Source organism: Zalophus californianus, chromosome 4, assembly GCF_009762305.2.
Source record: "Zalophus californianus isolate mZalCal1 chromosome 4, mZalCal1.pri.v2, whole genome shotgun sequence".
NCBI lineage: Eukaryota > Metazoa > Chordata > Mammalia > Carnivora > Otariidae > Zalophus > Zalophus californianus.
Window position 1 is genome coordinate 47,427,027 of NC_045598.1, and position 27,552 is coordinate 47,454,578.

A 27,552-nucleotide genomic window follows, 5' to 3' on the forward strand; every position below is an offset into this window, starting at 1 on the left:
AACACTTCAGAGTTTAATGAGCATACATACGTATATAAGAATTCCACTTTACAATCAATTCTTTTAGTTATATCTAAAGCATAAAAGCCATCAATAACAGCACTGCCCTCAAAATGAAAAAAAAAATAGATCGAAGAGTCAAAATAGAAAATACTCGACAGTAAAGTAAAAAGAAAATCTGATGTTTTAATAACAATTTGTATAATAAAAAAATTAACTTGGGTTATTTGGGGCCTTTTCTATGTCCATGGGGGATTAAACTTTGTTAATTCTCACTCTTTTCACTGAACTAATAAAAACTCTCTAAAGTCACGTTGCTCTTTATGTGACTAAATTACTTCATTTGATGTTCACTACTCACATAAAAAAGCTGAATAGTTAAGTTTTGGAAGGCCGAATTAATGATATAGTTAAATTCAATATTTGCTTTTTTATGTCTTGAAGTTATAAAGTTTCCTAGAAAATTACTGACTTTTCCCAGACCTAGTCTAGTGGTAAGAATTTTGTACCTCTTAGACTGCAAAAAGGTTTATACTTTTGAATCTTCAATTAGTTCCACAGTGGTTATAATAAATTGTGGACTATCTACAATAAACTAAAAGCAGTAATTTCCCTCAGCTGCTGATGGCAAAAAGGTTTTATAATTCAGGTGTTAACTCTGATTTGGAAGAGGCTGCCAGGAATGCTAAATAAAGGATTGAGACTTGTATCGACAGAGGGAAACCTTTGCTTATGGAGAGGTCGGCCAAGGGTGCAGGAGGGGGGACTAGTATCACTTCAGGTGTTTTTTGTTTTAAGATTTTATTTATTTACTTGAATGGGGGCGGGAACACAGAGGGAGAGGAGGGAGAGGCTGACTCCCCGCTGAACAGAGAGCTGGACATGGGTCTTGATTCCAGGACCCCAAGATCATGACCTAAGCAGAAGGCAGACACTTAACTGACTGAGCCACCTGGGCGCCTCTCACTTCAGGTTTAATGTCTTTTTATAGTGTTCCTCAATAAGGATTAGCAACTTCCACACCTCTGGTGTATGCATCTGGACACCTACCTGAATCTCCACAGGTAGCATAAATTAACATGTTTAAACCTTAGCTGAGAAATTCCTCTCAAATCAAATCTGCTACTCTTCCATTGTTCCCTATCTCAGACAAAGGATATGCATCCCCCTAGCTGCCCAAGCCAGAAATCTGAGGCTGCCCTTATTTTCCTCACAATGTACATTCAATTGGTTGCCAATTCTGTGGCTTCCTCACTTTTCAAATCCAGTCCTTCCACTATATCCATGCTGACCTCTGAAGTCCTGTAGTTTCAGAGCCACTTTTCCAAGATAAAGCTAACATGCCATCCACTTTCCCTTCTTTATCTTTTTCCACTTACCCCCATCTGGCCCATTGTAAGTTTTACTGTGTCTTACCCAATAAGAATGTTAGTTCTATGAGAGCAAGGAGTTAGTTTGATAACTGCTATATACCCAGGCCTTGGCATAGAAAAGGTGCTCATCAGCATTTGTTTAATGATTAAATGAACAAGGTAGGTGGGGCATGGATCATCCAGGTCTGTAGGAAGAATGAGGATTTTCTCATAAAGCAAATCGGGGATTGAAGGGAATAACATGATGAGATTTGGATGTAAGAAAGGCTGGTCTAACTTCAGTAAAGAACAGAAGGGAGCCAAAGAGATAGGAGCAGTTAAGAGGAAGTGATTATATAAATACTAGAGAGGTGACAGTAACTTAGACCCAGGGAACAAGCAGTGTGAACAGGTAGAAGTGAACACATTTGAGAGGATACGTAGAATCAATTGACCTTTAGCAACTTATAGAAGGGGTAGAAGGAGAGAGGTAAGGAAAAGGGATAAAGTCTCTATCTGTGCCTTGAGTTACAGGGTGGATGGTGCCATCTATTGAACTAGGGAACTTGAAGGCAGATGGCAGGTGTGGTGGGAAGTTTATAAGCTGAGACTGAGGTGCTTGTGGAACATCCAAGAACAGATAGATTCAGAGAATTAGATAAATGGATCTAAAGCTCAGGAGAGAGATTTGGGTTGGTGAAAGATACGGAAAACATCAGCATGTATTAGGTGGAATTTTAGGAAACTGCCATTTTTCTTATGGTCAAAAATGGTTGAACACTGGCAAAATTGTTTATGATCCAGCCTAACAGACAGAAATTTAAAATCTTGAGAGATGATATAACCAGGGACTGTGTGGGTAGTGAGAAGTCTTATGACAAACCCCTGGGAACACTGATTTAAAGGACAAGCAGGAGAAAAGGAAGATAAGGAGGAACGGTAGAAGTGAAAGGGAAACCAAAGTTTCAATGCCACCTTCTAACTTTGGCACCTAGAACTTAGCAAGTACTTAAATGTGTGCTTTCAATTAATCCTCACCGTTTCCACAGATGTTATCATTAGCTCTACCTACACACACTTCAGGGGGCACCATTCACCAGAATATGTTAATGATGCTCCTTGGAGTTGGGTAAGGCAAAGGCTCTGACCGTCAGGAACCAATAACCTTTGTAATCCAGCTTGCATGAGTCTTAGATGATCATAGGTATCACCTGTAGACCTAAGGCTTGAGTACAACAGTAAGAGAAAGGGAAGAAAAAGAGAAGGCAAAAAAAAAAAAAATTAAACACGATCAGAAAAATAAAGAAGAACCTTTGGAAAAGGGGCAGAGCCAATGCTCGCAGATGATCTTCTGTGTTTCCAAGGCCAACTCACTTCTCTCTGGACTCCAGGTAAGTATCCCTGCCTACTTAACACATAGACTTATTGTGAAAAGTAAATTAAATCATGCATGTAAGAGCACTTAGTCAAGATTAACTTGGTAACTTGATCTACCAAATGTGAACAAATATTGTTAATAAAAGTTCCCTACTCATTTGTATAGCTTTGGACTGCTTTGTCTAAAGGTCTGGGAGAGAATGACTATATGAATTTAATTACTCCTCACATTTTTATAGTGCTTTAGAGCTCTGTAGAACTTTAAAAATTTTTTTTTCGATTTTATTTATTTGAGAGAGAGAGACAGAGATAGTGAGAGAGCACAAGTGGGGAGGAGAGGAAGAAGCAGGCTCCCCACAGAGCAGGGAGCCCGATGCGGGACTCGATCCCAGAACCCCGGGATCATGACCTGAGCCGAAGGCAGACGCTTAACCGACTGAGCCACCCAGGCGCCCGAGTTCAGTAGAACTTTAAACCCACTATCTTAATCCCTCAAGGCAGGGTGGGTACTATTCTCCATAATTTACAGAGTCCCTAACATTAGGCTGGACTGCATGAAACTGCCATTTTGTAAGTTAAAAATGGTCTAAGACTGGTAATTCCACATGGTTCATTCAACCTAACAGACTTCTAAAGAGGTTGTTCATATTTATAAGCAACATGACTGGCTAAGGTTAGAACTGAGGTCTTTTGATTCCTGACCAGTCTAGGCCTCTTCCAATTCTAAAAGGTGACTGGGGAAGCACATTTTAAAAATAGTATGTTATCAATTTCTTACTTGGAAAGCAAGCAAAGGGCTAGAATTCTCAAACTGGAGGATGCTGCTTGAAACCACACTGGCCTGTTCTGCCTAGGTCTTCACAATAATCTCCACGAGGGTAAGATGGTGAAAAACAAAACATTTACCTAGGTCCTACTGTATGCTATAGCACATCCCATAACTACTTCATTTGATGTTCACAATAACCATGACTGTCAGTTTTCCATGAGCGGTCTGAAGCTCAGGCAAGTTACCTGTCTGATCCAAGGTCACATTGCGTTAAGTAAGGGACAAGGCCGGCCAATGCTGGAGAACCCAGAGCTGTCCAACTCTCAAGTCCTTTCCCTTTCCTTTAAGTCAAGCTGACTCTCAGGAAGTTTTTCACAACTAACCCCATGTGGAATAAGAAACCTGTCAGCAGGGATGAAACGACACGCCCAAGGTCACATGGCTGACAAGCGATGGAACAAGGATCCCTGAGCTCAGGTCCCGTTCAGAGGCCGCTCTTGTTCTAGTTACTGTCCGGAGGGGGCAAACGGAGGGGGGATACTGGGATGGAGATCATGGAAGAAAGAATCTAAATTGTTGGATAGAGTGCCATGTGCTCGGCGAAGTCGGCGCCCTCAGAACATCCCGGTAAAAGGTGAAACAACCATCCGACACCAGCCTCGGGTACCTACGCCCCCTGGGCTCAGGAGTAGCTTACAAGCGGGATGGGCGCGGCACCTCCCCGGCCACCAGGAGACCCTGGCCCAGCGGATCGTCTTCCTCTCCCCTGTTCCTTGCTGAACCCGCAGCCTTTCCAAGGTACTCTCCTCGCACCCGCGCTCCTCCCCATCCCTGCGAGACTCGGTCTCTACGCCTCACCCTGGCTGTGCCGCGGCTGGCACCACGTCCCCTTCGATATCCACATCCGCTTCTTCAGCCGCCATGATGGGACCTAATCCCATCCGTCCTCCCGAGAGATCCCGCGAGAGGTGGAAGACTTGGGGGCGGGGTCGCATGAGTCACGGGGCGGAGTTGAAGCCTCGTCCAGCCCCTTCCGCGAGGGGGAGGCGGGGCTTTCCGAGAGAAGATCACCGCCGTCTTCTGAGGCTTGGTGCTTTGGCCTTTTGTTGGTATGTAAAGACCTTGGGAAGTTTCCCCGGCTTGGGCTTTGAAGAGATAGTTCTCTTGGACAGATTCTTGGCTCTTCACTTCTCTCATTGATAAAATGGGGATAATGGTAAATATCTACCTGGAGTGTTGAAAAGATCAAAGCCAGACCTGCTTTGGACTGAAAGGTGGCTGATTTTCTTTTTCTCTTTTTTTTCTTTCTTTCTTTTCTTTCTTTCTTTCTTTCTTTCTTTCTTTCTTCTTTCTTTCTTTTTCTTTCTTTCTTTTTTCTTTCTTTCTTTCTTCTTTCTTTCTTTCTTTCTTTCTTTCTTTCTTCGTTCCTTCTTTCTTTTTCTTTCTTTTTTTTCTTTTTCTTTCTATTTTTCTTTGTTTCTCTCTCTCTCTCTCTCTCTCTCTCTCTCTCTCTCTCTCTCTCTCCTTCCTTCCTTCCTTTTTTCCTCCTTCCTTCCTTCATGTTTTAAGGAAAAGGATCATTCAGCGATTATGTGAAGTACTAAACAACTTCTATTTTAAAATTCAAAAAAATTTAAGTATGTAACTTACTTTAGGAGATCTTTGCAGTTAATTAAAAATTCACTCTCATGACCTTTGATCTTTACGATAACGCAGTGAGGACTGTTATCATCAGTCACACGTTACAGATGAGGAAACTGAGGCTCAGAAAACTGAAATGACTATCAAAGGATATATAGTAGTCAAAGAACTGGGACCAGAATCCAGGTCTTTTGACCCCATACTGAGTGCTCACCCTCTACAAATCTTGTTGGCAGGATAAACACCATTTCTCTCAGAATTTATAACTTCTCAAGAAATTAGATATTGGCTTTGAGTAGCATATACTAGCATTTATTGCTCACATTATTGCAACTGTTCATTCACTTGTCTGCCTCCACCATGAGACTGAATTCTTTAAGGACAAAGGCTCTATCTGCTAGTCCTTATACTGGTCCTTATACCAGCAACATTCAGCATGGTGTCTGACACATCATAGGTGCTCAATAAATATTGAACTGATGAATGAATGAAACAATTTAAGTGTGCTCATACAGGCTTCTAACTGTCTCAGGCAGTCTTTCCAGTGTTATACCTCCTCACATCACTTTTCGCTAAATTATACAAAGAACAGAGGACAAAATGACAAAATTTAGCTGAGATATCTATACAATTTCATAGTATGTTCAGACGCGTTCAGGCTGGTATGGCCGTAGACTCATAGTATGTTCAAAGGAGTTTTCAAGTGATCATAGGTTTAGATTTTTCCCACCAAAATGAACTTTCATAATTATTCCTAGTCCCTTTAAATTTAGTTATTTATAATACCTAACAAAAATTTTAATTCATGATGGTGCTCTGCTTTCCATGAACTGAAACTGAATGAATGTCAGAATAATTTTAGAGCAGAAAGGGAGGAAAATGAATTACAAACAGAGAGGACGGGTCAGGGCTAATATGATCACCTGTCATATCCTGGATATTGTATAAGGTAGAATCCCTTTTGGACCTCCCAAGAATCATGCAAACTAAGTATTATCACCCCACCCCATCCCACATTTTAGAGGTGAGGAAACCAAAATTCAGAAAGTTACAGTTAGATAGCTGAGTACTAGAGGTGGGATTCCAACCCAAGTCTTTATTCCTCTGTTCTTACTCTATTATATTTTAATTCACAACAAAAGGAATAGGGTCTTTTGCAATACTACATGAATTGGTATTTTCTCATTTGGTTTAAGAGTAAATCATAATCAGATAATTTTCTGATTTCTTTGAGGTGCTTAAATCTAGAAATGAGTAGAAAGTGTATTTTGAAGGTTGGAAACTTGGGTTTACAAATTCCTTTTCGGTCCCCCATTAATACACTTCATTTCCTTCATTGATCCTAAAACAGAATTTGCAAGAGGTGCCATACCTATAAATCCTCACAAATGTTAGAGGAACATTCAGTCAAGAAAGTGTCTGACTCACATTTTAACTGCACTGTGTATGAATCCACTGGAGAGGCAGTTTATTCATTTCATTTCTCCCTATTTCTGGTGAAAAAAGATTACTGCATTTTTATTGAAAAAGCAAAGTATAATTGCAATATTAATCCATGAAAAGCTGGCATATTAGCGTTCATGCTAATTAGCTCAGATTTCTAAAGTGCTTTAAAAGCAGGAACTGTCACACAACTGCTCACTAATGTTATTGTTACATTATGATCCAAACTGTCAGCTAAATGATTGCCAGGGATTCAAGAGTTCCCATTTTAAAAATAAAATGGCCAGTGAGCGGGGAGGAAAACCACTTTATCTATGCAGAGGTGAGATAGTAGATGAATGCAGACATAGACTTAGGGGCTACACTTGGCACGCATTGGCTATGGCTTGAATTGTTCCAGGAAAACAAGCTGCATTTTATTTTATTTTCCCTCCCCAGTTCCCTGAAATCACATAAGGTAGCTACTGAAAAAGCTGTTCTCAATATGTTGTAAGGAACGTCTGCCAATGCACTACTTACATTTTAATTACAGTAATGCTACATCCATCTGACATTATGCGGAAGGGAAAGAAAAGATGCCAACATTAATGAGCTCCTACTGTGTGCCAGGCATTTTACAGACTTTATTTCTTTACAGCCCTTTGAGGTAAGGGATTGTTATTTTCACTTACAGATGTGGTAACTGAGGTTCAGAACAGTTAAGCAATTTACCCAAGGAACTGTAGCTTATCATTGTTTTCCTTACATCATGCTGTCTTAGCTTAGGTTCTAATAGCATCATTCAGAATTGCATTGCTTCTCAGCAACCCCCAGTGGAAGGATTATGCCTCTTTCTCAAGAGCTCCAGGAAGATGGGTGTTGGTGGCCAGGCTTGGGTCACATGCCATCCAAGAAGCCGGGTGGACTCAGTTCCACCAGCACCACGTGGAAGAAGGATGTGTGATGGCTCCCCGGAGCAAAATAAGGGTACTGTTTCCAGAGGGAGGAAGAATGGATGCTGGGTGAGGAAAACAACAGATGCCCCGCTATACTGTTCTATGTTGCCATTTCTCTCTGTTCCCTTAGGCCTTTAGTACAATCCATTAACAGCTACAGGCTCCTGTTAGCAGTGCCCTGGGCACATTACTCAACCCCTCTAGACAACCGCTTCTTCACTTGGAAAATGACCTATGAAATAATCTCCTCCAGAGGTAAAATTCTTTGATCATGTTCTTGTTCATGCCACAGACATTTCTGAACACTGTCCCGGGCAAAACGGGGATGGAATTATCGACGTTTGCATGGGTTTGTATATGGTTGGCTGCTTAGTGAAGTATAGACCGTAAATAAAATATTCCTTCTGCCTGGAATGTGCAACACTTCCCGCGTTCCAGACCCCTCCACATTCAGGGGCCCTCTGCCTTCCGTGCTCCTTCCCCCTCCTCTTGTTCCCTCTGAAAGGGCTGGTTCTGACTCAGCTGTGGTCAACTGTTGCCATTTTGGATCTCAGGCTCAGCGTTGCCAGGTCTTTTGATTTTTCTTTTAAGACAAGCCAGAAATCAGGATTAATTTGTAAAAAACCATTCAAAGTTTTAAAAAACACTGTTGAACTGAACACACAATTATGTGGGCTACATCTGACCTGCAGGTCGGGACTATTGCCCTAAATTCTTCTCTCCTACTACATGTAACACTTCCATGTTCTTAGTTTTTCACAGGTCTGCCTACGGCACTACTAAAGTCTTCTTCAGGGCCGGGAACGTGTTTCTGTTCCTCTATGTATCCACAGCATCTAGCTACAATGCCTGGTACATTATAATCACTTAATAATTGTTCGTTGAAGGAATGAGTGAATCAACTAGAAAAAAATAAAGCCAGAGGTTTTTTTTTTTTAATTGAATATAGAAAACTTACTTTATAAACACATAATCAATGGATATTTTAAATGAGAACTATATAAATATAAATATAAATATACACACATGTATCTAACAATTGCATTACGATCCTGACAAAAAATACACAACCCAATTATACATTACCCAATTACAATTCCCTTTGTTGTCTAGGTAGCTCCCTTTCTATATGAAAAGTCAGCTTCAGCATTGTGCCCTTGCTCATCTTCCTGCACATTCACACAAATCCCCTTCTCTGCGACCCTAGAGCCACAGTGCATGCTTGTGTCAGAGAGCCCAACACTCCGGCCGGTAATTGCCTCCACACTAGCCTGGGACCTCCTTGAGGACAGGGATCGTGTCCATGTTACCCACATCTAGCACATAGTAGATGCCTCACCAATGTTTGGATGAACAATATGTCCTCTATATTAGGAAGCATATTGTTATCTCAAAGCTTCAAGACATTTTGTTCAATTTAGTAAGTGTTTACTGAGTACCTACTATGCGCCAAGCACTATTCTGCATGCTTGGGATATACCAATAAATAAAAAAGACAAAGTTTCCTACCCTGATGGAAGTCACATCCTAGCAAAGGGGAAGAGAAAATAAACAATAGACATAATAAATTAACTAATTATATATTTGTTGGAGGTGATTGAGTGCTATGGAAATAGGAAAAAAAAATAGAGCAGGATATGGATCCTGAGAGTTCAGAGTGATGGAGGGGTGCAGCTTTTAAAAAGGGGGCTCAGCATAGGACTTGTTGGGAAGGTGGCATTTGAGCAGAGTCTTGCCAAGCTGATGTCAGGAGAAAGTGTTCAGGTGGAAGAAACAGCCAGTGTAAAGGCTCTGGGTGGGAGTGTGTCTGGTGGTGGCCAGCATGGTGGAGGAAGGTGAGCAAAGGGAGAGCAGGAGGGGAGGAGGCCAGACAGGTAACAGGACCACAGTTTGTAGAGCTTGAAGTGTCATTGTAAGGACTTTAGTTTTCATTCTGAGTGAATCAGGGAGTCATTGTCGGGAATCCATTGAGATTAAAAGTAGATATTAGCAATACGAGTTCACTGAAACTTATTTAGGATTATATACCGAGTGGTTGATAACATGACCCATATGATGTTTCTTTTTGTTAGGTTTCCTGAGGGAAAAAATCCCACAAAAGAAAACTGATACTTTTGTTAAAATAATTCCTTTTCCCCAGGATCGTGGATGAGTACATCTTTGTCTATGCTGGTTTTGTGTTGAGTTCACCTGACATATTTCTCCTTTTTTCACACTGCATCCTAACTTCTCCTTTGAACTGTCATATCTACTACTTGAGAAATAGACCGGCTGCCATAACATTTCCCATTCATTTAAAACAATGTGTGTTTTACCACATTGAGGGGTCCTAAGTCCATATGCTGCTTGCTGTTGACTCTGCTGGATTCAGTAGCCTCTGACGTGAACAAGATCTTGTCACCACTGATAAGGAATTCATACTCAAGGGGCGCCTGGGTGGCTCAGTCGTTAAGTGTCTGCCTTCAGCTCCGGTCATGATCCCAGGGTCCTGGGATCAAGCTCCGCATTGGGCTCCCTGCTCGGCGGGAAGCCTGCTTCTCCTTCTCCCACTCCCCCCTGCTTGTGTTCCTTCTCTCGCTTTGTCTTTCTCTGTCAAATAAATAAATAAAATCTTAAAAAAAAAAAGAAATTCATACTCAATATATAAATGGATCGTTAGAAGCAACAGAACAAAGGCTGTGAAGCAGAGGTCTGTGCCTGGCACCATGGAGGACTGATGGGGCAAGGCTAATTCTGTGCCCCTCTTATGCTCTGCCTTTCATCCTCTCTAGGTCACCTTTTGCTCCAGCAATTGCCATGGCAACCAGCTTCACGCAGGTGTAACCTGACAGCACCACACATCTCCTACTTTCTGCAGCAGAAAGTGCACTCGTGCACAATCCGGGAAGGCAAGGGTGTTAACACCCCACAAGACAACGGATGACCAATGGGGAGCAAATTCCTGTAGGATGGAGCCCCTTTATTCACAGAATGGAACCCCTTTGTTCACAGAATGGAACAAAGCAATAACTGACTCTTGAATTGACTTTCCCTCCTTTAGTGGCATGCTCTTTCCAGTCCTCATTCATAATCCTTGGGACTACTTCCCAAATAGCGTCTGAAGCCCTGGTCTCAGACCCTTCTTCCCTGGGGAAGCCTAAGATAAGACAGTGAGGTTAGACTTGGGTTTTGAAAGTTGAGTGAGACCTTTCCAAGTGTAGAGAGAGGGAAAGTGCATTCCAGGCCAAAAAAAAAAAAAAAAAAAAAAAGGCAGGAGCAAAGGCAATGAGGCATGGACAGCATAAGGCAGGGCTGGGGATTTGCAGCAACCTGCTGTGGCTGAAGCATAGGATATATGGACGATATGAGGAGGAGAAAACTGGTGGGAAGGTTTGTTCATTGAGAAATACCTGTCAGATACACTAAGCTGAAAATATTGAAAAAATGTTCCCCCAAAGTTTTGTTTGTTATTTGTTTCTCATCATAAACATTCACATTCTTTTAGGGGCACCTGGCTGGCTCAGCCAGTAAAGCATGCAACTCTTGATCTCAGGATCATGAGTTCAAGCTCCACATTGGGCACAGAGCCTACTTAAAAAAATAAAATGCTATTAAAAAAATAAGCATTCACATTGTTCTTCATTTCTGAATGAAGAAATCAATGGCCCATGGACTGAGTAGTAACTGTGAGCCATGCCATGCACTCAAGACAAAATTGAATACTTGGGTGAAAGACCAAATTCTGGAAAACAAAACTGCTCTTAGTGTGTATAAAATCAGCAGGTATGTAAAACAAAATTTATTGTGACCAGAAGAGAGGAGATCCTGAAATTTTTCAAGGAAGCATAGTAAATAGAAAAGAACTATATAATATCCATTACTATTAATTAAAGTTATATAAAATAGCAGTGCATTTTCAATGTTTTATTATTATGAACAAAAATAATTTGTAAGTGCTTTTGTGTAATCATTCCTGCCTTATTTACCATTACCCATTAAGGACTTAAGTTCTGAACTACAAATACCCTTCCATGGAGGGATGGTACGTTTAGGTTTGAAAGGAAATTTTGGACTTCCTTGTTTTAGCACTATGTTCTGTCTTACACAATAATTACCATAGTTCATTGAATCTAAACTTCATTGTCATGGATAGTAAGTTATTCCATTATTTTATGTGCCATTAAGAAAGAAAAAGTGCTGCCAATTACATTTTGACATGTTGTTGATTGTAAGATGCATACTGTTTTCAGAGCTTTGAGAAAATATATCACTTGAAATTGATGCCTGCAATTTCATCTCCCCCCCTCCCGCAACATTGTGAGCTCTGTCTTAGCGGGGCGGGGGGGTGACAGTGATTTGACTTGTTCAACTTTGACTGGTTCTAATATTTGATAGAGTTCCTGGTACATGTATGGTTGATATGTGTTCAGCAAATGTTTGTTGAATTAAACAACAGATTTCTATGTATCTTCACCCGCTTTGACATAGGATATTTCATGGGATAAAAATTTCATCATCCATCTCAGAACCCTGCAAAGTATCATGAAATAGACCCACTATAGTTAAGTATCAACAAAAATATCATATTACTGTCTTTTTGTTCATACTGACTGGAGAACTTATCGTGTGTGATTTCCCACAATGTGTTTCATCTATGTGTTTCCATGCCGTGGATTATTTTCTATCACATTCATAAGAAAACCAAGGACCTTTTTAAAAAAATGGTTTAGTTAAACGTGGTGGTAAAATAATTTTGACAGTACAGATATTGCATTAATTATTTACATGTGAGGGTATGTTTGAAAGGCCACATGCTGTCCCTAACTCTTCTAACCCTTTGAAAGGATTTACTTTGATAGAAAAAATTGGACATCAAGGAATTATTCATATACATTTGCTGTGGTTTTCATTTAAGACAGGAAGGGGTTTTTCAAGGTTTTCCACGCTTTTATTTGATTTAATTTCATGCTCACTAGAGCCCATTTCCATCACAGTCACCGACACCTTGAACTTGCTGTGATTTTCCTCTGTTAAGCAGCCCAGATGATACTCAGTAAGATTCTTGGACTCTAAGCCCCATGTCTTGGAAACAGACCTCACTGAATTAGTGAAGATTCCAGGGCATTCTTCTTACTGAGCTGGTTAAGCCTTTGAAAATATACTATGGCCACTAGGATTTGCAGGCTTAGTGGACCTATCATAAAAGGTTTCAGAGACCTTGGATGGCTCCGGTGCCTGGAGTGCAGTGGTTACACCTCATTAGCCCCAGAGCAGGGGCTGTCTTCCCCACGGTCCCCTGTGGTCAACATCTTCCCATTCTGGCAGCGGGGCCTCAGGAAGGCAGCCCAGAGTCACTGAGGTGCTTCCCAGGAGAGTACAGAGAGACGCACACCCACCCTGTGCCCCCTTCCACAGGGATTTTGTCTTTATTTCTCCTTTGTCTGCTCACCGAAGAGTTTAGGTGGATTCTCTGAATGGCAGAGGTGATGTTTGCTGGAGTAGACAGTGAACGGTAGAGTAGAAAGTGAACAGGAGGGAATTGCAGCTTTGCATTTACTAGCGGGGTGCATCTGAAAGGTACTTGTTACCCGGGTCCCCGTTTCACCATCTGTAATGGTGGGTAAGGATCCCTACCTCAGAGGGCTGCTGGATGGATGAAATGATCTGAAACAAAATGAAATAAAGATAAAGGAAGTGGACCCACCTCGCCAAGGTCCGGCATGTGGTAGGTACTTAACAAATCTTGCTACCTCAGGCTATAGCTGGTCGAGGTTATCGTGCACTTCATACACACTGGACTGGTTTTGACCCTAGCATCTGCTGTAGGTCTGTGTTCAAAACACCTCCTCCTTCAAATGGGCACTTAGCCTGCCTTCGAGGTGTGCCTAAGACCAGCAGGGACCAGCCTTGGCCACCGGCCCAGGGAGGAGGGCTCTATGATTTCTGGTCATCAAGATTCTGTGCGGTCGGTTGCAGCCTGAGATGAATATCATGGTCTTGTTGCTTACTTTACATCATGCGGCTCTGCCCACATCCTCCCCACTAAATGAGTAAGGCAGGAAAACTTTAAAGCTGCAGAATGATTAAAAAAAAAAATAATCTGGGGTCTAATAATTCCCTTGCAGGTTGTGTAAGCAGGAAGGTTTAAAATCACACAAGAAGGATTTAAGGGAAAAGGCACACTCATTTCTATTCCCAGCAAACATAAGCAGCTAGCGCATCTGGTTTTCTTAAACGATCTTTACTTACAGAAGGATCCATCACCCAGAGAGAGTATCTGTGTCCAGAATCTGCCCAGCGGGAAAGTGACTCAGAGCAGCTCTGGGGTTCAGAGAGCTGAGAGGCCGGCTTTTGATGTGCCTTTAGCATATCGCTGGGCGCCACCCAGGAATCCAAGTGAGGAAATCCCTAGTTCCTTTGTTTCCTTCCCTTCAGGCAGTATGTCCCCGTCAATGGGTAACTCTGCTGATACCCCATCTTCTCCCTTTCTCTATTTTCCCTCAGCTCTCAATCCCCTCTCTCCATCTTGCTCCTGCCCCCTTTCTTCTTTGGGTAAAATCTGAAGCAAAGTGTCAACTCAGAGGACATAGCTTTCTGACTTTATCTCTCATGACCTGGAGCAAGTCACTTAACATCTTGGTATGTTCTTGAATATCTTGAAAATGGGGGAACCATATTTTTCCTGTATCCAAGCATTTGCAAATGCATTTAGTTTTTTAAAGATTTTATTTATTTATTTGAAAGAGAGAGACACAGCGAGAGAGGGAACACAAGCAGGGGGAGTGGGGGAGGGAGAAGCAGCCTTCCCGCTGAGCAGGAGCCCGAGGCGGGGCTGGATCCCAGGACCCTGGGATCACGACCTGAGATGAAGGCAGACACTTAACGACTGAGCCACCCAGGTGCCCTGGCACCCCTATTTTTTTAATTTTTAAAAAGATTTTATTTATTTGAGACAGAGAGAGAGAGAGAGGACAAGCAGGGGGAGCGGCAGAGGGAGAGGGTGAAGCAGACACCCCACTGAGCAGGGAGTGGGATTTGGGACTCAATCCCAGGTCCCAGGGATCATGACCTGAGCCGAAGGCAGATGCTCAACTGACTGAGCCACCCAGGTGCCCTGCAAATGTATTTATTAATCAGATATCTACTGAACACATTTGGGTGCTAGAGCCTGGACTGAATGCACTGGGGATGTGGATACAAAGATGATTAAAATACCGTCCCTACCCACTGGGTGATCACAATATAGTGGAGAATAATACTCTACTCACAGTGTTGTTTCAAGAATTAAAGAAAGTAATGTAGTTAAAAGTATTTTGTGAAGGCATAGAATTGTCACACTACTATGTTGTAAACCTAAGATGAATATAACATCGTATGTCAACTATTAAAAAAAAATTTTTTTTAAATAAAAAAAAATTTTGTGAACTAAATAGTTCATTATGAGAAGTAAGGTATTCACACTTCCAACTTTTCGTAACTTCTAAAAGGTTTAATTTCTGCCATTACAATATTTCCCTTGGGTTGACCTAGACTTTCACATGCAAGATAAAATCCTGTTGGCACGTGTGAGATAAAGATCACACATCCATGCTCTTAGGTATGGTAAACATTGACCTCTTGTGCAGAGATTTAAAGTAAAAGGGCTCAGATACACAGCAGTGTCTTCCTTTCTCATGTCTCAAGAAGCCACGCATGGGCAGACCGGGGCTGCTGTGAAAGCTCCTCCCTGGGACACTCCCTGGCTCCCTTGGGGGGATCCAAGATGGCAACGTGCAAGATGGCCACCAGTATTACAGCTGACTATCGCCAGCAAGGAGAGGTAAGAGGCAAAGTGGAGGGTATGCCCCTTCCATTAAGAAGTTGTCCACCTCCTCTTGCTTATGTCCCAAGAGCCAAGACTTAGAATTAGATGACTCCACCTACCATCAGGAGAGACTGGAAAATGAAGTCTTTCTTCCAGGCATCTGTCATACCCCACATCCAGTCTGTCACATGTGTCCAGATTCTACCCCTTCTCACCATTTCACTGCTCTCACTATGGTCCAAGTCACCGTGAAGCTCCTTTGGAGGACTGCGGTAGCTGTTTAACTGGTCCCTCCTTCTACTCCTGCCCTCCCTTGAAATCTTCACTCAACACAGAATGATTCTTTTAGAAGTCAGATTTTTTCCAATGGCCCATGAGGCTCTCTAGGATGGGCCTCCTGCTCCCTGTGACCTCTTCCTCTCTTCCCTCACCCATGCCAGTCACTCTTGCTCCTTTGCTGGTCCTGGCAGATGGCAGACACACTCTTGCATGGGGCTTTTTTACTAGCCATTCCCTCCGCCTGGATGGCCCACCAGCTCAGATATTCACATGGCTTGCTTCCTCACCTCCCAATCTTTGCTTGAACAATACCTTCTCATTGAAGTCTATTCTATTTAAAATTTCATACCCCTTCCCTCTCTCTACAGTACCGATCTGCCTTATCTTGCTCTACATTATCTATTATACAGTATACTTGTTTACTATCTTAATCTTTACTATCTTGTTTACTATCTTTACTGGTCCTTGTCAGCTAGAATGACAACTCCATGAAGGCAAGAATTTTTATCTTTTTTTTTTTTTTCTTAACAGATACATCCCAACACCTAGAACAGTACCTGGTATCTACTAGATACTCCATAAATATTCTTTGAATATAAGATTGAATGAAAAGATGGAGTCGAACCCGGTTCTGATGACATCATTTGAGTGCTGGACCTATTGTGTCTGAAGCAAGACCAATTCTAGACTTCTCAGCGCTGTAGGTCAAAAATTCCTTTTTGTTTATTGATCTAAGAAAAAAAAAAACTAATTAAATTGGTGAAAGTTTGTTTTTTGTTAGTTTCAAGGGAAGAGCCCTGGCCTCTACAGGGAGCTAATGTAGGTTGGGAAATCATGGAAGACCTCTCTGAGGAAGGGACATTTAAGCTGACATTTGGAGAATGAATAGGAACCAGCCAAACAAAGATCAGGAAAGGAGATGGGTCATGCAGGGAGACTATTCCAGGATGGTGGGTGATGAGAGCCCCAAGGCAGGCAGGAATGAAAGCTGTCTGTTGACACTGAAATATGATCAATGAGGTGAAGAGTGGCGCAAGTTGAAGCCAAGAGGTGCTGGGGCCTTGGAAGTATCAGGGAGGATTTTTAATGATATGAAGGCAATGGAAAGCCATTTATGGATTTTAAGCAGGAAAGTGATATGACCTAGCATATTTTTCTAAAAGATCACTTTGGGTATTAGATGGTTAATGGATTGTGGGGTGTGTGTGTGTGTGTGTGTGTGTTTCTGAGTGTGCATGTCTTTGTTTGGGGGGAGTATTGTGAAAGTAGGGGAGATCAGGGGTCCAGATGGAAAATGATAGTTGTTTGGACATGACTAGATGATAGAAGTAGATGAAACTGAGATATATTTTGAAGGTATAATCAACAGGATTTGGTGGCAGATTGTCTGTGGGGGTGAGGAAGAAGGAGGCAACAAGAATAACTCCTAGGTTTTTGGCTTGAGCAATGCTAGGATGCAGGTGTCATTTGCTGAGATGTGGAAGACTGGAGCAGAAGCTGACTGAAGAAGTACCTGTGGTCAGAGGCAGCTGGGCCTGATGCTAGATGCTTCTTGGCCGAGTATCAGCAACATTCTCTGCCACAGTTAGATGCTAGTATGTCTTGAATGTGCTGGACAAGCAGTTTACTGCTGCACATTGAAACTGTTTTTCTGAGAGCGAAGTAAGGACAGCATTGTATTTGCTTTATTTTTCTCTGCAGATAATGAGGTTGTTGTAAATTCCCTCAAAGCAAGAGCACAGTCCCCGCGAAGAGCTGGATCATGGTGTTAATGGCAGCATTGCCCTGGAGAAGTATTCAAGGGATAGTTAAGAGTACCTCCTGCTGGGGAGTTTAAAGAGTCCTCCAGCCTTACATGGGACATTTGACCACATGGGCTCTGTGGTCCTTCCAACCTGGGGGTTCTGTGATTCAACAGGTCAGCCAATGAGAAGACTAACAGAAAGCAAAAGCTGGAAAGGATGAAGGAGGCCCCAGGGATGAAACAAGTTACTAAGTGGTCTTTAAGAATTCATTCATGTCCTCAAAGTAAGGAATTTACTGCCTCAGGTGGTCTGGACTTTTGAGCCATTTCTGCAGGCTTGTTGTCTTCCCAGGATCAAAATATGAATACACAAATGAAGGTTAATGTTTTGCAGTAACATAACATTTTTGGAGTCTACGTTTAGGATGAAGCCAAGGAAGAATATAAAGTTTATTGCTTTTGGAACTTAAAAGTGAAAGTCAGCTGTAGAGCCATAGAGAGTGAAGTCTGAGTACTTACTCTGTCATTTGCCAGATGTGTGATCTAACTTCTCTTGGCCTCACTTTTCCCTTATGTAAAATAGAGGAAGTTATAGATCTTGCCCCCATATGATTGTTGTGAGGACCAACTGAAACTACGGAGTTAAGTGCTCAATAAACATTAGCCTATAAGCAATTGGAGCTCATATGAGCCATTTTATAAACATTTTAGAAAGTATTATAAAATACTTTTCTCAAAGTATTTTTATCACTTAGAAGAGAGTTAACATCTTAAGGCTTTTTTTGTTTTGTTTTGTTTTGTACATTTGTGCTACATAGTTATGATTATATTGAATTTCATATTCTGTTGTAATGGTCTGCTTGGGCTGTTATAACAAAATACCATAGACTGAGTGGCTTAAACAACAGACATTTATTTCTCACAGTTCTAGAGGCTGGGAAGTCCAAGATCAAGGTGCTGGCAGATTTGGTGACTGGGAGAGCCACCTTCTCCTTGCGTCTTCATATGGCCTTTCCCTGGTGCATATTCCTGGAGAGAGAGAGAAAGAGAGAGAGAAGGAAAGAGAGAGAGATCCATCTTTTTCTCTCCCTTATCTCATAAAAGTACTAATCCCATCATGAGGGTCCCACCCTTCTGACCTCATATAAACCTAATCACCGGCTAAAAGGTTCCACCTCAAATACCATCATGCTGGGGCTAGGACTTCAACTTGAGAATTTTGGGGGGACACAAACATTCAGCCCATAACACCTGCTTTTTGTCTCTTAATATTATTAGACCACTAACATTCTTCCTATTGCTTTTTGTTATGTTTCCCCAATAAAGGTTTTATTATTTTTTAATGACAAAATGTGAGTGGTGGAGTTGCTCTTTCTGTAGATATTTTTCTATGACACAATATGATAGAGAGAGGATGGAACTGGACTCGTACAAACCTGTTTTCACAGTTTCTTTCTGCAAAGGCAAGTTACCTAACCTGTAGTGGTCTCTATACAACAGGTATGATAGGCCGCCTCACGGGGCTGTGGTGGGGCTTAGCTAAGATAATGTATGTTGCAATCACTATGTTAATAATATTCCAGTTATTAGACACTGATCTTCCATCTCCAGCAATTCTGTTGCATAAAATTTTGTAAATGAGGTGCATGAAGGACACAAAATGCAATGGTGAAATTCATCCATGGGCTGAGTCACAAAAAATGTCAAATTTTGTGCTTAAACTTGAATACTCAAAGGAGATGGGTATCGGAGGATGGTGTCCTCAGTGCCTCTGCTTTCTTCCCTCAGAAGAATGTGTATGGGTATATGTATTTCCATGTTGTGACACTCATTATACAGCATTGCTGTTGTCTGCTGAGTTGCTCCATCACTAGATGCACTCCCTTTGAGGAAGGGGCCTGCAAGTATCTCACTTACACTTAAATGTCCAGGACTCAGCGCAGGTCTCGGTTCAGAGAAGGCTCCCAATAAAGACATGCTGAGTGAATGACTGGATGGTTGGATGAATGGATGAATTAACATCGTCATGGAGAGGGGGCAGAAAAACACAGTTATTTGTCACCTTAACAGGATTTCTATTCTCTTTCTATGTCCTGAGCAAGAAGAATGATTGGAAGCAGTAAAACAACAACTAAAAAAAATAATGAAGGCCCATCAGAATTTAATAAAGCAGATGTACGCTGTCATCTTTCCAGGGGCTGAGGAAATTAGAAGTCATGTTTGAATCGTGTACAGGATATGATGGCAGTCTCCAGGGCTCTGTTTATCAGCTTGGCTTTGGTAGAAAGTTTTTGTCATGATCTTGGTGAGAAGTCATGTAACCAAACCATCAAAAGTGTCAAGATAAAACCAGAAACTTATTAACCATGATTATAATTGCTTTAGCTTGTTTGTAAGTTTGGGGAAATTAAACACGTTATTAACAATGTATGCAAGAGTTCCATATAAGCAAGGGTACAAGGCAAGTTAGGAACCTGCCTGGTACCTAACTATCTGCTTTACAGAATGTCAGAAATGTAAGGGAGATTGGGGTCTCTCTGAGGTGCCAGTCCCAACACTTCCCACTATTGGTTCTGAACCAGTTGAGTCAAAGAGAAGAACATCAAAATTTCAGATCTAGCCTGGAGAAAGTCACCTCAATATGAAGCCAAATTGACTTCCTCCCACTTACCTACCCAGTCACAGGCAAGATCAATGAGGCAAGCAGCCTCCTCCCCCCCATCCCTGGAAGAGCCACCCCTGTCACAGAGGAGAAGGAGGAGAATGCTCACAGATTACAAAATGGGAAACAAAGGCAGGCCATGTGGGAACAGCAACTTGAATACCTTACTCCTGGCCAGTACAGGATTGTGAGCTAATGGAGTTTAAACTATTGGCAAACCATCAATCACTCGTATGTTAGTAAGGGGTGGAAAGACCAGAAATTTTGCTCTAGCAGAATGTTCTAGCTTTTTACTGCTGCTTAACAAACGACTCCACACTGCAGGATTTTTTTAAAAGATTTTATTTATTCATTTGAGACACAGAGATAGAGATAGAGAGAGAGAGAGAGAGAGAGCATGAGCAGGGGGAGAGGCAGAGGGAGAGGGAGAGGCAGGCTCCCCCCTGAGTCAGGAGCCCAATGTGGGGCTTGATCCCAGACCCTGGATCATGACCTCAGCCGAAGGCAGACACTTAACCATCTGAGCCACCCAGGCACCCCGGCAGTATTTTTTTCTTACAGTTCTGTCTGTTGACTCTCAGCTGGGTGGTTGTTGCTTAGGGTCCTTCAGGTGGCTATTGTCAGAGATAGCTGCTGGCACTGGAATTATCTGAGGACTTCTTCATGTCTGGCACCTGGGCCAGATGACTGGCCAGCTGGAAACTGGTTGGCACATTTCTCCTCCACTGCCTTCTCTACTTTTGTAGCTTGGGCTTCCTCAAAGCATGGAGGACAGAATAACCAGATACTTACATTGCACACGGCTTCCCCCATGGCAAGTTTCCCAAGAAGCCTCAGTGAAAACTGCAAGGTTTCCTATGACCTAGCTTTGCAAGTCCTAGAACGTGACTTCTGCTACATTCTATGGTCATGTAAGTGACCAAGCCCAGCTCAGATTCAAGGGGAGGGGAACTAGATTCTGCCTCTCAGTGAGAAGAATAGCTACATATTTGTGACCATCCTTAATTTTTACTTCTCAGGATTTCCTTCATGGAAACATGAGAGCAGGGAAATGGCAGCTAACAATTACTGAAATACTCTATGTCAAGGGTACACGGCAAGCATCACTGCTCATTCTCACAAAGACCCTGTAAGGTAAGTGTTACTATCCCCATTTTACTAGTGAGGAAGCTGAGGCCCAGAGATATTAAGTGACTTGTTTATCAATTGGTGGCAGAGTGAAAGATCAAACCCAGTTATGCCTGATTCCGAAGTTTTTGTTCCTTCTGCTACATTACACTATCATACATCTATTTTGAATCTCTCATTTTATGGAGGAGAAAAGAAAGGGCACCTTAAATGCCTGTGAGCTGGTAGATTCTCTTTTTTCTTTTCTTTTTTTCAAGATTTATTTATTTATTTTTAGAGCGAGACCGAGAGAAAGTGTGAGCAAGGGGAGGGGCAGAGGGAAAAGGAGAGAATTCTCAAGCAGACTCCCTTCTGAGTGCAGAGCCTGACAAAGGGCTCAATCTCATAACTCTGAGATCATGACCTAAGCTGAAATCAAAAGTCAGACGCTCAACCAACTGAGCCACCCAGGCACCCCGAACTGGTAGATTTTAAAATAATCACTTTTGTCACAGTTGCCCTGGCCCAGTATTTGCTCTTGTCTAAAATTAATGAGTTGATATTGAGCAAAGCCCATATTCTACCTTATTAAATGTGCTGTAAGATGGGAAAGACTACTTTCAACCCAGAGCTCATCAAGAGGGCTTTTCCAACGGCAGAACCAAGGAGGAGGGCCTACCATGGTACCACATTGCTGGAGGATGAGATTTCATAGAAGCCCCTCCCTCACCATGTCGCCAGTGTTCCCACTTAGAATCCTAAGTCTCTCTCACTGTGTCTTGGAATCAAATCCCAAATCCTAATGTTTACTATAGTTCTACATCAGTGGAGTTAAGAACACTCTACAATACCCACTTTTAATAATAAACATTTTAACTATCTTTTTTTTTTTAAAAAATCCTGAAATGGAAATCATACTACTGACCCATGAAATTCAAAGATAAGCATAGAGGAGAAGTAAAAGGAAGGTCTTTATAACAAAATGATATGAATTTTAATAAATAGATACTGCAACACATCTACATTTTAAGATGTACACGATTAGTGGTTCTCAAACTGTGATGAAGAGCGAGTTTAAAAAAAAGTTTTATCTACTACAAACTGATACTTTTGTAAAATATAATAAAACTGTTGCTATAATGAGCAATTGGGATAAAGGTTCCCAGAAGGTTACTCTTACTTTTTGTTCTTAACTGACAAAGGACTGGTAAGTTTGTAGATGAGCTCTGGGGGATGGATCCCACTTTGAATAGCACTGCATTAGATGAGTTAATGCTCACAACTCTATCAGGTAGGTATTATTCAGAGTTCCCATATTACGGGTCAAGGGACTGAGGCACTGAGGGGTTCTGTAGCTGTCCAGAGCTCCACTCCAGACCCAGGTATTTTGGCACAGCCAATGCAGCCCTCTTGGCTGTGATGGATACAGAATATGATTCACAGAACCCCTAGAACATGCACAGTCCATTGGAAGAAACAGATAAATAATAGGTTAATTATTTTTTTATCTTGATAAAATTTTTATCATTTAGTAAAAATTTAGGGACAAGATTCTCACCCCCCTGACGTTGTGCTCAGCTCCAAAATTCCTCTCCGGCCAGCTTTTCAGGATTCTCTCATTTTATCTCTGGATGAACAGCACAAGTCTTGAAACCATCCAAACCTCCAGTTCCCCATTCTGAATCTTCACCAGCCCTCATTTTGAAGAGGCCTGGGGGTTGTGGGCAATCACATTTCTTATGCCCAAGTTCAACATCTTTTCGAGCAACACGTGCGCCCCTCCTGAAGGAGTGTGGAGAGGACATGATGAGGGCTTAATTGGCGCATCTGTTCCCATGTCTGCTCGTGAGCAGCCTGTGATCACAAACAACTCATTTAGGGGCACATCAGTCTCTCCCCAAGAGGTACCACCCCCACACCATTTGTGGACCACACACTGTGGCGTGTGAATCACCTCCTAGGATGAGTGACTATTGACTCACTGCTTCAGAGAGCTTCCTATTAAAGCTGCAGTTGCCCTACAGCCTTGGAAAGAGAGCAAAACAACTTCTGAAGGAAATGAACACCGTCCCTTTGTTAGCTGTGAGGCCATCGCAGCTGCAAATGGGCCTCACTTCCCATCGGCAACAGCATCCAAGCTTCTGCAGGCTCTTGAGGCCCTTGCCTACCACAGTTCAAGGGGCAGCTTCCCGAGTCTCTCCAGCAGTGCCCCTCAGGGTTTCTGAGACTAATTATTTAAGAGAGACATTTATTGAACACTTATTATATGCCAGGCACTGTATGAAACAATCTACATATACTATTTAATTTTATTCTCAAAGTGAACAATCATAGGAGGTCGATGCTATTATGATTTCTACTTTGCAATTTATTTAAACTGAGGCACAGAGTAGTTAAGAGCCTGTCAAAAGGCAGAGAGCTGGAATGTGGAAGAACCAAAGCAATTTGGCCCCAGAGTGCTTGCTCTCACGTGCTGAGCCTTAGCCGACATTCAGCATTGGTCCAGGGGCCTCATCATCCACAGGAGCATTCTTCCACATTTATTGAATGTCTGCGTTGGCCTCACTCAAGCTACAGAGTGATGCAAAGAGCATGCATCACACCTGGTCTAAGGGCCTTGATCTTCATAACATCACATCAGTATGCTCACCTAGTGTTGGGATCCAACATCTCCTTACGGAGGCTGGGGAAAGAACCAAGGAGATAGTGTGTCAAAAACACCCCATACAGGCCTGGCCTGTGGTAGATACCCAACACATATTAGTCACCCATGCTCCCCTAAGACACGCATGAGAAACTCAAAGAATGTGTACTTGTATGAACAGCATAGATAGGGAATGAAAACTTACACAGTGATCAGAACTCTAATGGAAGCACGTTAGATTTTAGGGTAATGCAAATGGGAATCGTGATGAGATTGCAATTTTATGTGTCTTATCTAATTTAGCCCTAACAATCCTATGAATTTGGTATCATTTTGTCCACTTAATAGGTGAAGACATTCTGTATGCATGGTACCGAAGAAGAAAGTATACTCTGTGAAAGGTGGAATTTTGGGATGCGTGATTGTAGCCATTGTTTACTGAGCATCTACTGTGTGCCAGGTATGTTAATACACCCCACTGAGATCCCACAGTAGGGATTACTACTCACAGTTTATAATGAGGAAACTGAAGCCAAGGAAGATTAGAAGGCTTGCCCAAGGACAGAAATCTAACGTGTCTCAAAAATTATTTTGTGGTACAGTATGATCTTATTGATGCTGACCTTGCAATGTGAAAGTCAAATTGGATATAAGCAGGTTTGGTATCATTTTGAAGTTTGTTTCAAGGTCTGCCCTTTAAGCCATTTTATTTTATTTAGTCCTCCAGATGTGCCATGACAAAAATAACATTCAAGTATTTCTGGGTTTCTTCTGGAAAACAAGCTTGAGAGTAAAGATGGCAGCTCAACACTTCTGTGAACTCAAAGGCCAAGAGATTGACAATGAGTGAAATGGATCATGAGCCACATTTGGTGAACCAACCAGATCGACTCAGGCACAAAGAGAAGGTGTGGGTTTGGTGGAGTGATGAGAGGTTCTACCCTTTCAATTGGTTTGCCAGTCTTGATCTGAATTCCTCACTAATCTCTGAATAACAGAATGGGAATAAAGAGAGTTTTCAAATTTTCTGAGTCTCACTGCCCAGCTTTGGTCTACCCTAAGTATGGACCCCTCCAGCACAGTGATACACAAGCTTGGTGAACATGTTTGACCCAGACAAAATCCAGAAATTGGTTGGAGTTAAAGTTCTGGTAAATCCAGTATACGGCTGAGATTTTGTGCCACCAAGTACATTTGCTACCCAGCCTATGACATGTTTCCATGTGGGCAGCAGTTTGAGACATTCAGCAAAGCTAAACATGAGACTTGGTGCTGTTACCAGGTTGGACTGCCTACAGAAAAATGGTTCACAGCCATGGAAAACGATGGCTGGATTTGGTGAAATAATTTTCCTTCTGTTTTTCTTATCATCTAATAGACCAAACATTTAAGAGAAAGGACTCTTGGGATACTCTCCCACTGTATGTTTGAGAGCCCGGATTTGAACCCAGTTCTATCTGACTCTAAATGCTTGTGTTCGTCTTACACAGTTATGCTCTTCTCTGGCAACGTGACATTTAAGTTGAATTGTGACAAATGAAAAGACGTTTTTCCAGATGGATTAGGATGCAAGGGGCATTATAAGCCAAGGGAACAGCACATGTATGAACAAGGCTCTAAATTGCGGGCTGAACTGCCAAGACAATGTAAGGTCACACAGATAATGTAAGGGAAGGCTTGCTATCAGAAGTGTTTGAATGCATTGAAATATGTCACTTGCCATTTATTCATTCATTTGGTAATTCAACAAATGTGTATTGAGTGCTTCCTATATGTCAGGTAACATTAGAGTGAGAAGTGGATTAGAATTGGAAATTAGTAGAGACCTTTGTCAAAATATCACTGCTCCTTATATCAAGAATTTCTTCTTCTCCTTTAAAACCAACAAAGCTATAAAATTTTGTCTCATTGACAAACTAGCAGCAAAAGTCTTCTTTGAATGAAGTCAGTGTTTGAGTGAAATAAACCATGAATATTTATGATAGATTAAAGGCAAGCACATAAAATAAAGACAAATGGAAAGAAATCACCATACCGGCCTAAAGTGTAGGCTCTGTATCCCCCTCACCCAGGCCAGCTGCCTCTCAGCAGCCCCAGAAGGGGTGGAATCAAGAAGGTGTCAGGGGTGGGTGGTACCACTCATGGGATTTCCCTGTGAGCCTTGGGCACCTCCTTCCCCGCCATGCTTCTGCACCTATACCTGCACCTACACCTCTAGGCAGGGAAGGATCTTGGTTGTCTGATGGTTCAACCTGTTGATTCTGCTGAAGCCCCGAGATGAAAATGACCACTCAAGTTCTCTTAGTCACCTGTATTGGCTCCTGTCTTTTCAATCTCACTGCCAGGGTCTTACTTCAGTGTCTTATCATTTTTTACCTGGGTTATTCCAATAGCCTAACAGCTTGCCCTGCCTACATGTTTGTCTCCTTCCACCCTCCACACAGCGGCCCATAAACCATTCAGAAAAGCAATTGCCTTATTTTACTTTGTTCCTCAAAACGATTCAGTGCTTCCATATTGCCTTGGGCTCTGCTTCTCAAACTGTTGTTTGTGACCGGGTCTAGACAGTGCTCAAAACCGTAGGATAAACAACATCACTCTAGAATGTTGATTTTAACTTGATGGCTAATAATTACAAATATTATCTTACATGAAAACAAATGAATATATTATAGATCAAGATGAGAAATTAGGGTGACATTAAAACATTTCAAAGAATTTTCTTGTAGCAGCTGCTGTCAGAACCCACGGGAGTAAAAGTGTATTCTTTTCTGCCATCGAGGGATGTTTTAGTGGGAAAAGTCCATAATGTCTTAGACCATACGATAAATTCCACATATCCTATCCTTGATTTCTCCAGAATCTTTTCATCTGTGGCTTGCCACCCTGTTCTCTTCAATGAGTCTCTTGCAACTCTACTCGCCAACCATCCCACATCACCATACATAATAGCTACTGTAGCCTTCAGGATTCAGTCAGAATCAAAAACCACTGCAGGTATCTCCAACAGGAATGAATACTACACAGGAAATTAGATGCTTGCAAAGCTGTTAGAAGATCTGGGAGAAAAAGTTTAGGAAAATTCCTGCCAGTGTTCAGGGAAGCAGGAAGTACAGGAATCACAGGAAAACTCTCCCTAATGATCTAGCTTATCTGCAGCTGCCAAGTGGGTGATTTTCAAGAGGATGCCTGGAAACTGCAGACACTAGAAAGAGTGTCTATCACCTGCCAAAGACCAAGACAATGGCTTTTGCTTCTCTTCTGCCTTTCAACTATTGCATGTAGGGCTCTAATCCAGCCTCTGTGTTACGGGCTAAACTCGGACACCCACCCAATTCTCATGTTGAGGTCCTAACCTCCAATACCTCAGAATGTGGCTATATTTGGAGATAGGGTCTTTAAAGAAGAATCGTAATTAACATAAAGTGAGGTCTCATGGGTGCTAACTTAATGCAGTATGGCTGGTGTCCTTTTATAAGAAGAGATTATGACATGGACCCACAAGGGGAAGGCCATGTGAAGACACACGGAGAAGGTGGCCACCCACAAGCCAAGGTGAGAGGCCTCAGAAGAAGCCAACTCTGCTGATACCTTGGGTTCAGTCTTCCAGCTTCCAGGATTGTGAGAAAATAAATTTCTATCATTTAAAGCACGCAGCCTGGGGTCCTTGGTTAGGGCAGCCCTAGTAGAGTAACATACTCCAGGAGTAGGAATTTTCTAAGACATAGTTGCTAGGCTTCCAACCCCCATGTTATAAGGGGAACTTAGAAGGGCAAAAATGGCCCTGAGTTGCCAAGAGACAATCTGGCACAGCTG

At 42.1% G+C, this 27,552-nt stretch overlaps 1 protein-coding gene and 1 long non-coding RNA gene across 3 annotated transcripts in view; one reads left to right on the plus strand and one right to left on the minus strand.

Moving 5' to 3' along the window:
• The window catches only part of MYSM1 (Myb like, SWIRM and MPN domains 1), a 39,216-nt gene extending 34,761 nt beyond the window's left edge, over positions 1–4,455 (minus strand). The window contains 1 exon segment of the mRNA XM_027609340.2: positions 4,357–4,455. Within this exon segment, the coding sequence (XP_027465141.1) occupies positions 4,357–4,439 (83 nt within the window). The 5' untranslated portion in view covers positions 4,440–4,455.
• An 82-nt stretch (positions 4,456–4,537) lies between these two features.
• LOC113914822 lies at positions 4,538–24,759 on the plus strand. 2 transcript variants are annotated; one of them, XR_003517540.1, is made up of 7 exons: positions 4,538–4,607; positions 13,748–13,892; positions 15,180–15,315; positions 16,111–16,279; positions 21,005–21,119; positions 24,085–24,196; positions 24,456–24,759. It is a non-coding gene; the product is annotated as an uncharacterized LOC113914822 (long non-coding RNA). The 2 variants fall into 2 exon arrangements; XR_003517539.1 differs by lacking the exon at positions 13,748–13,892 and having other exon boundaries at positions 4,546–4,607.
• The last annotated feature ends 2,793 nt before the right edge of the window (positions 24,760–27,552 follow it).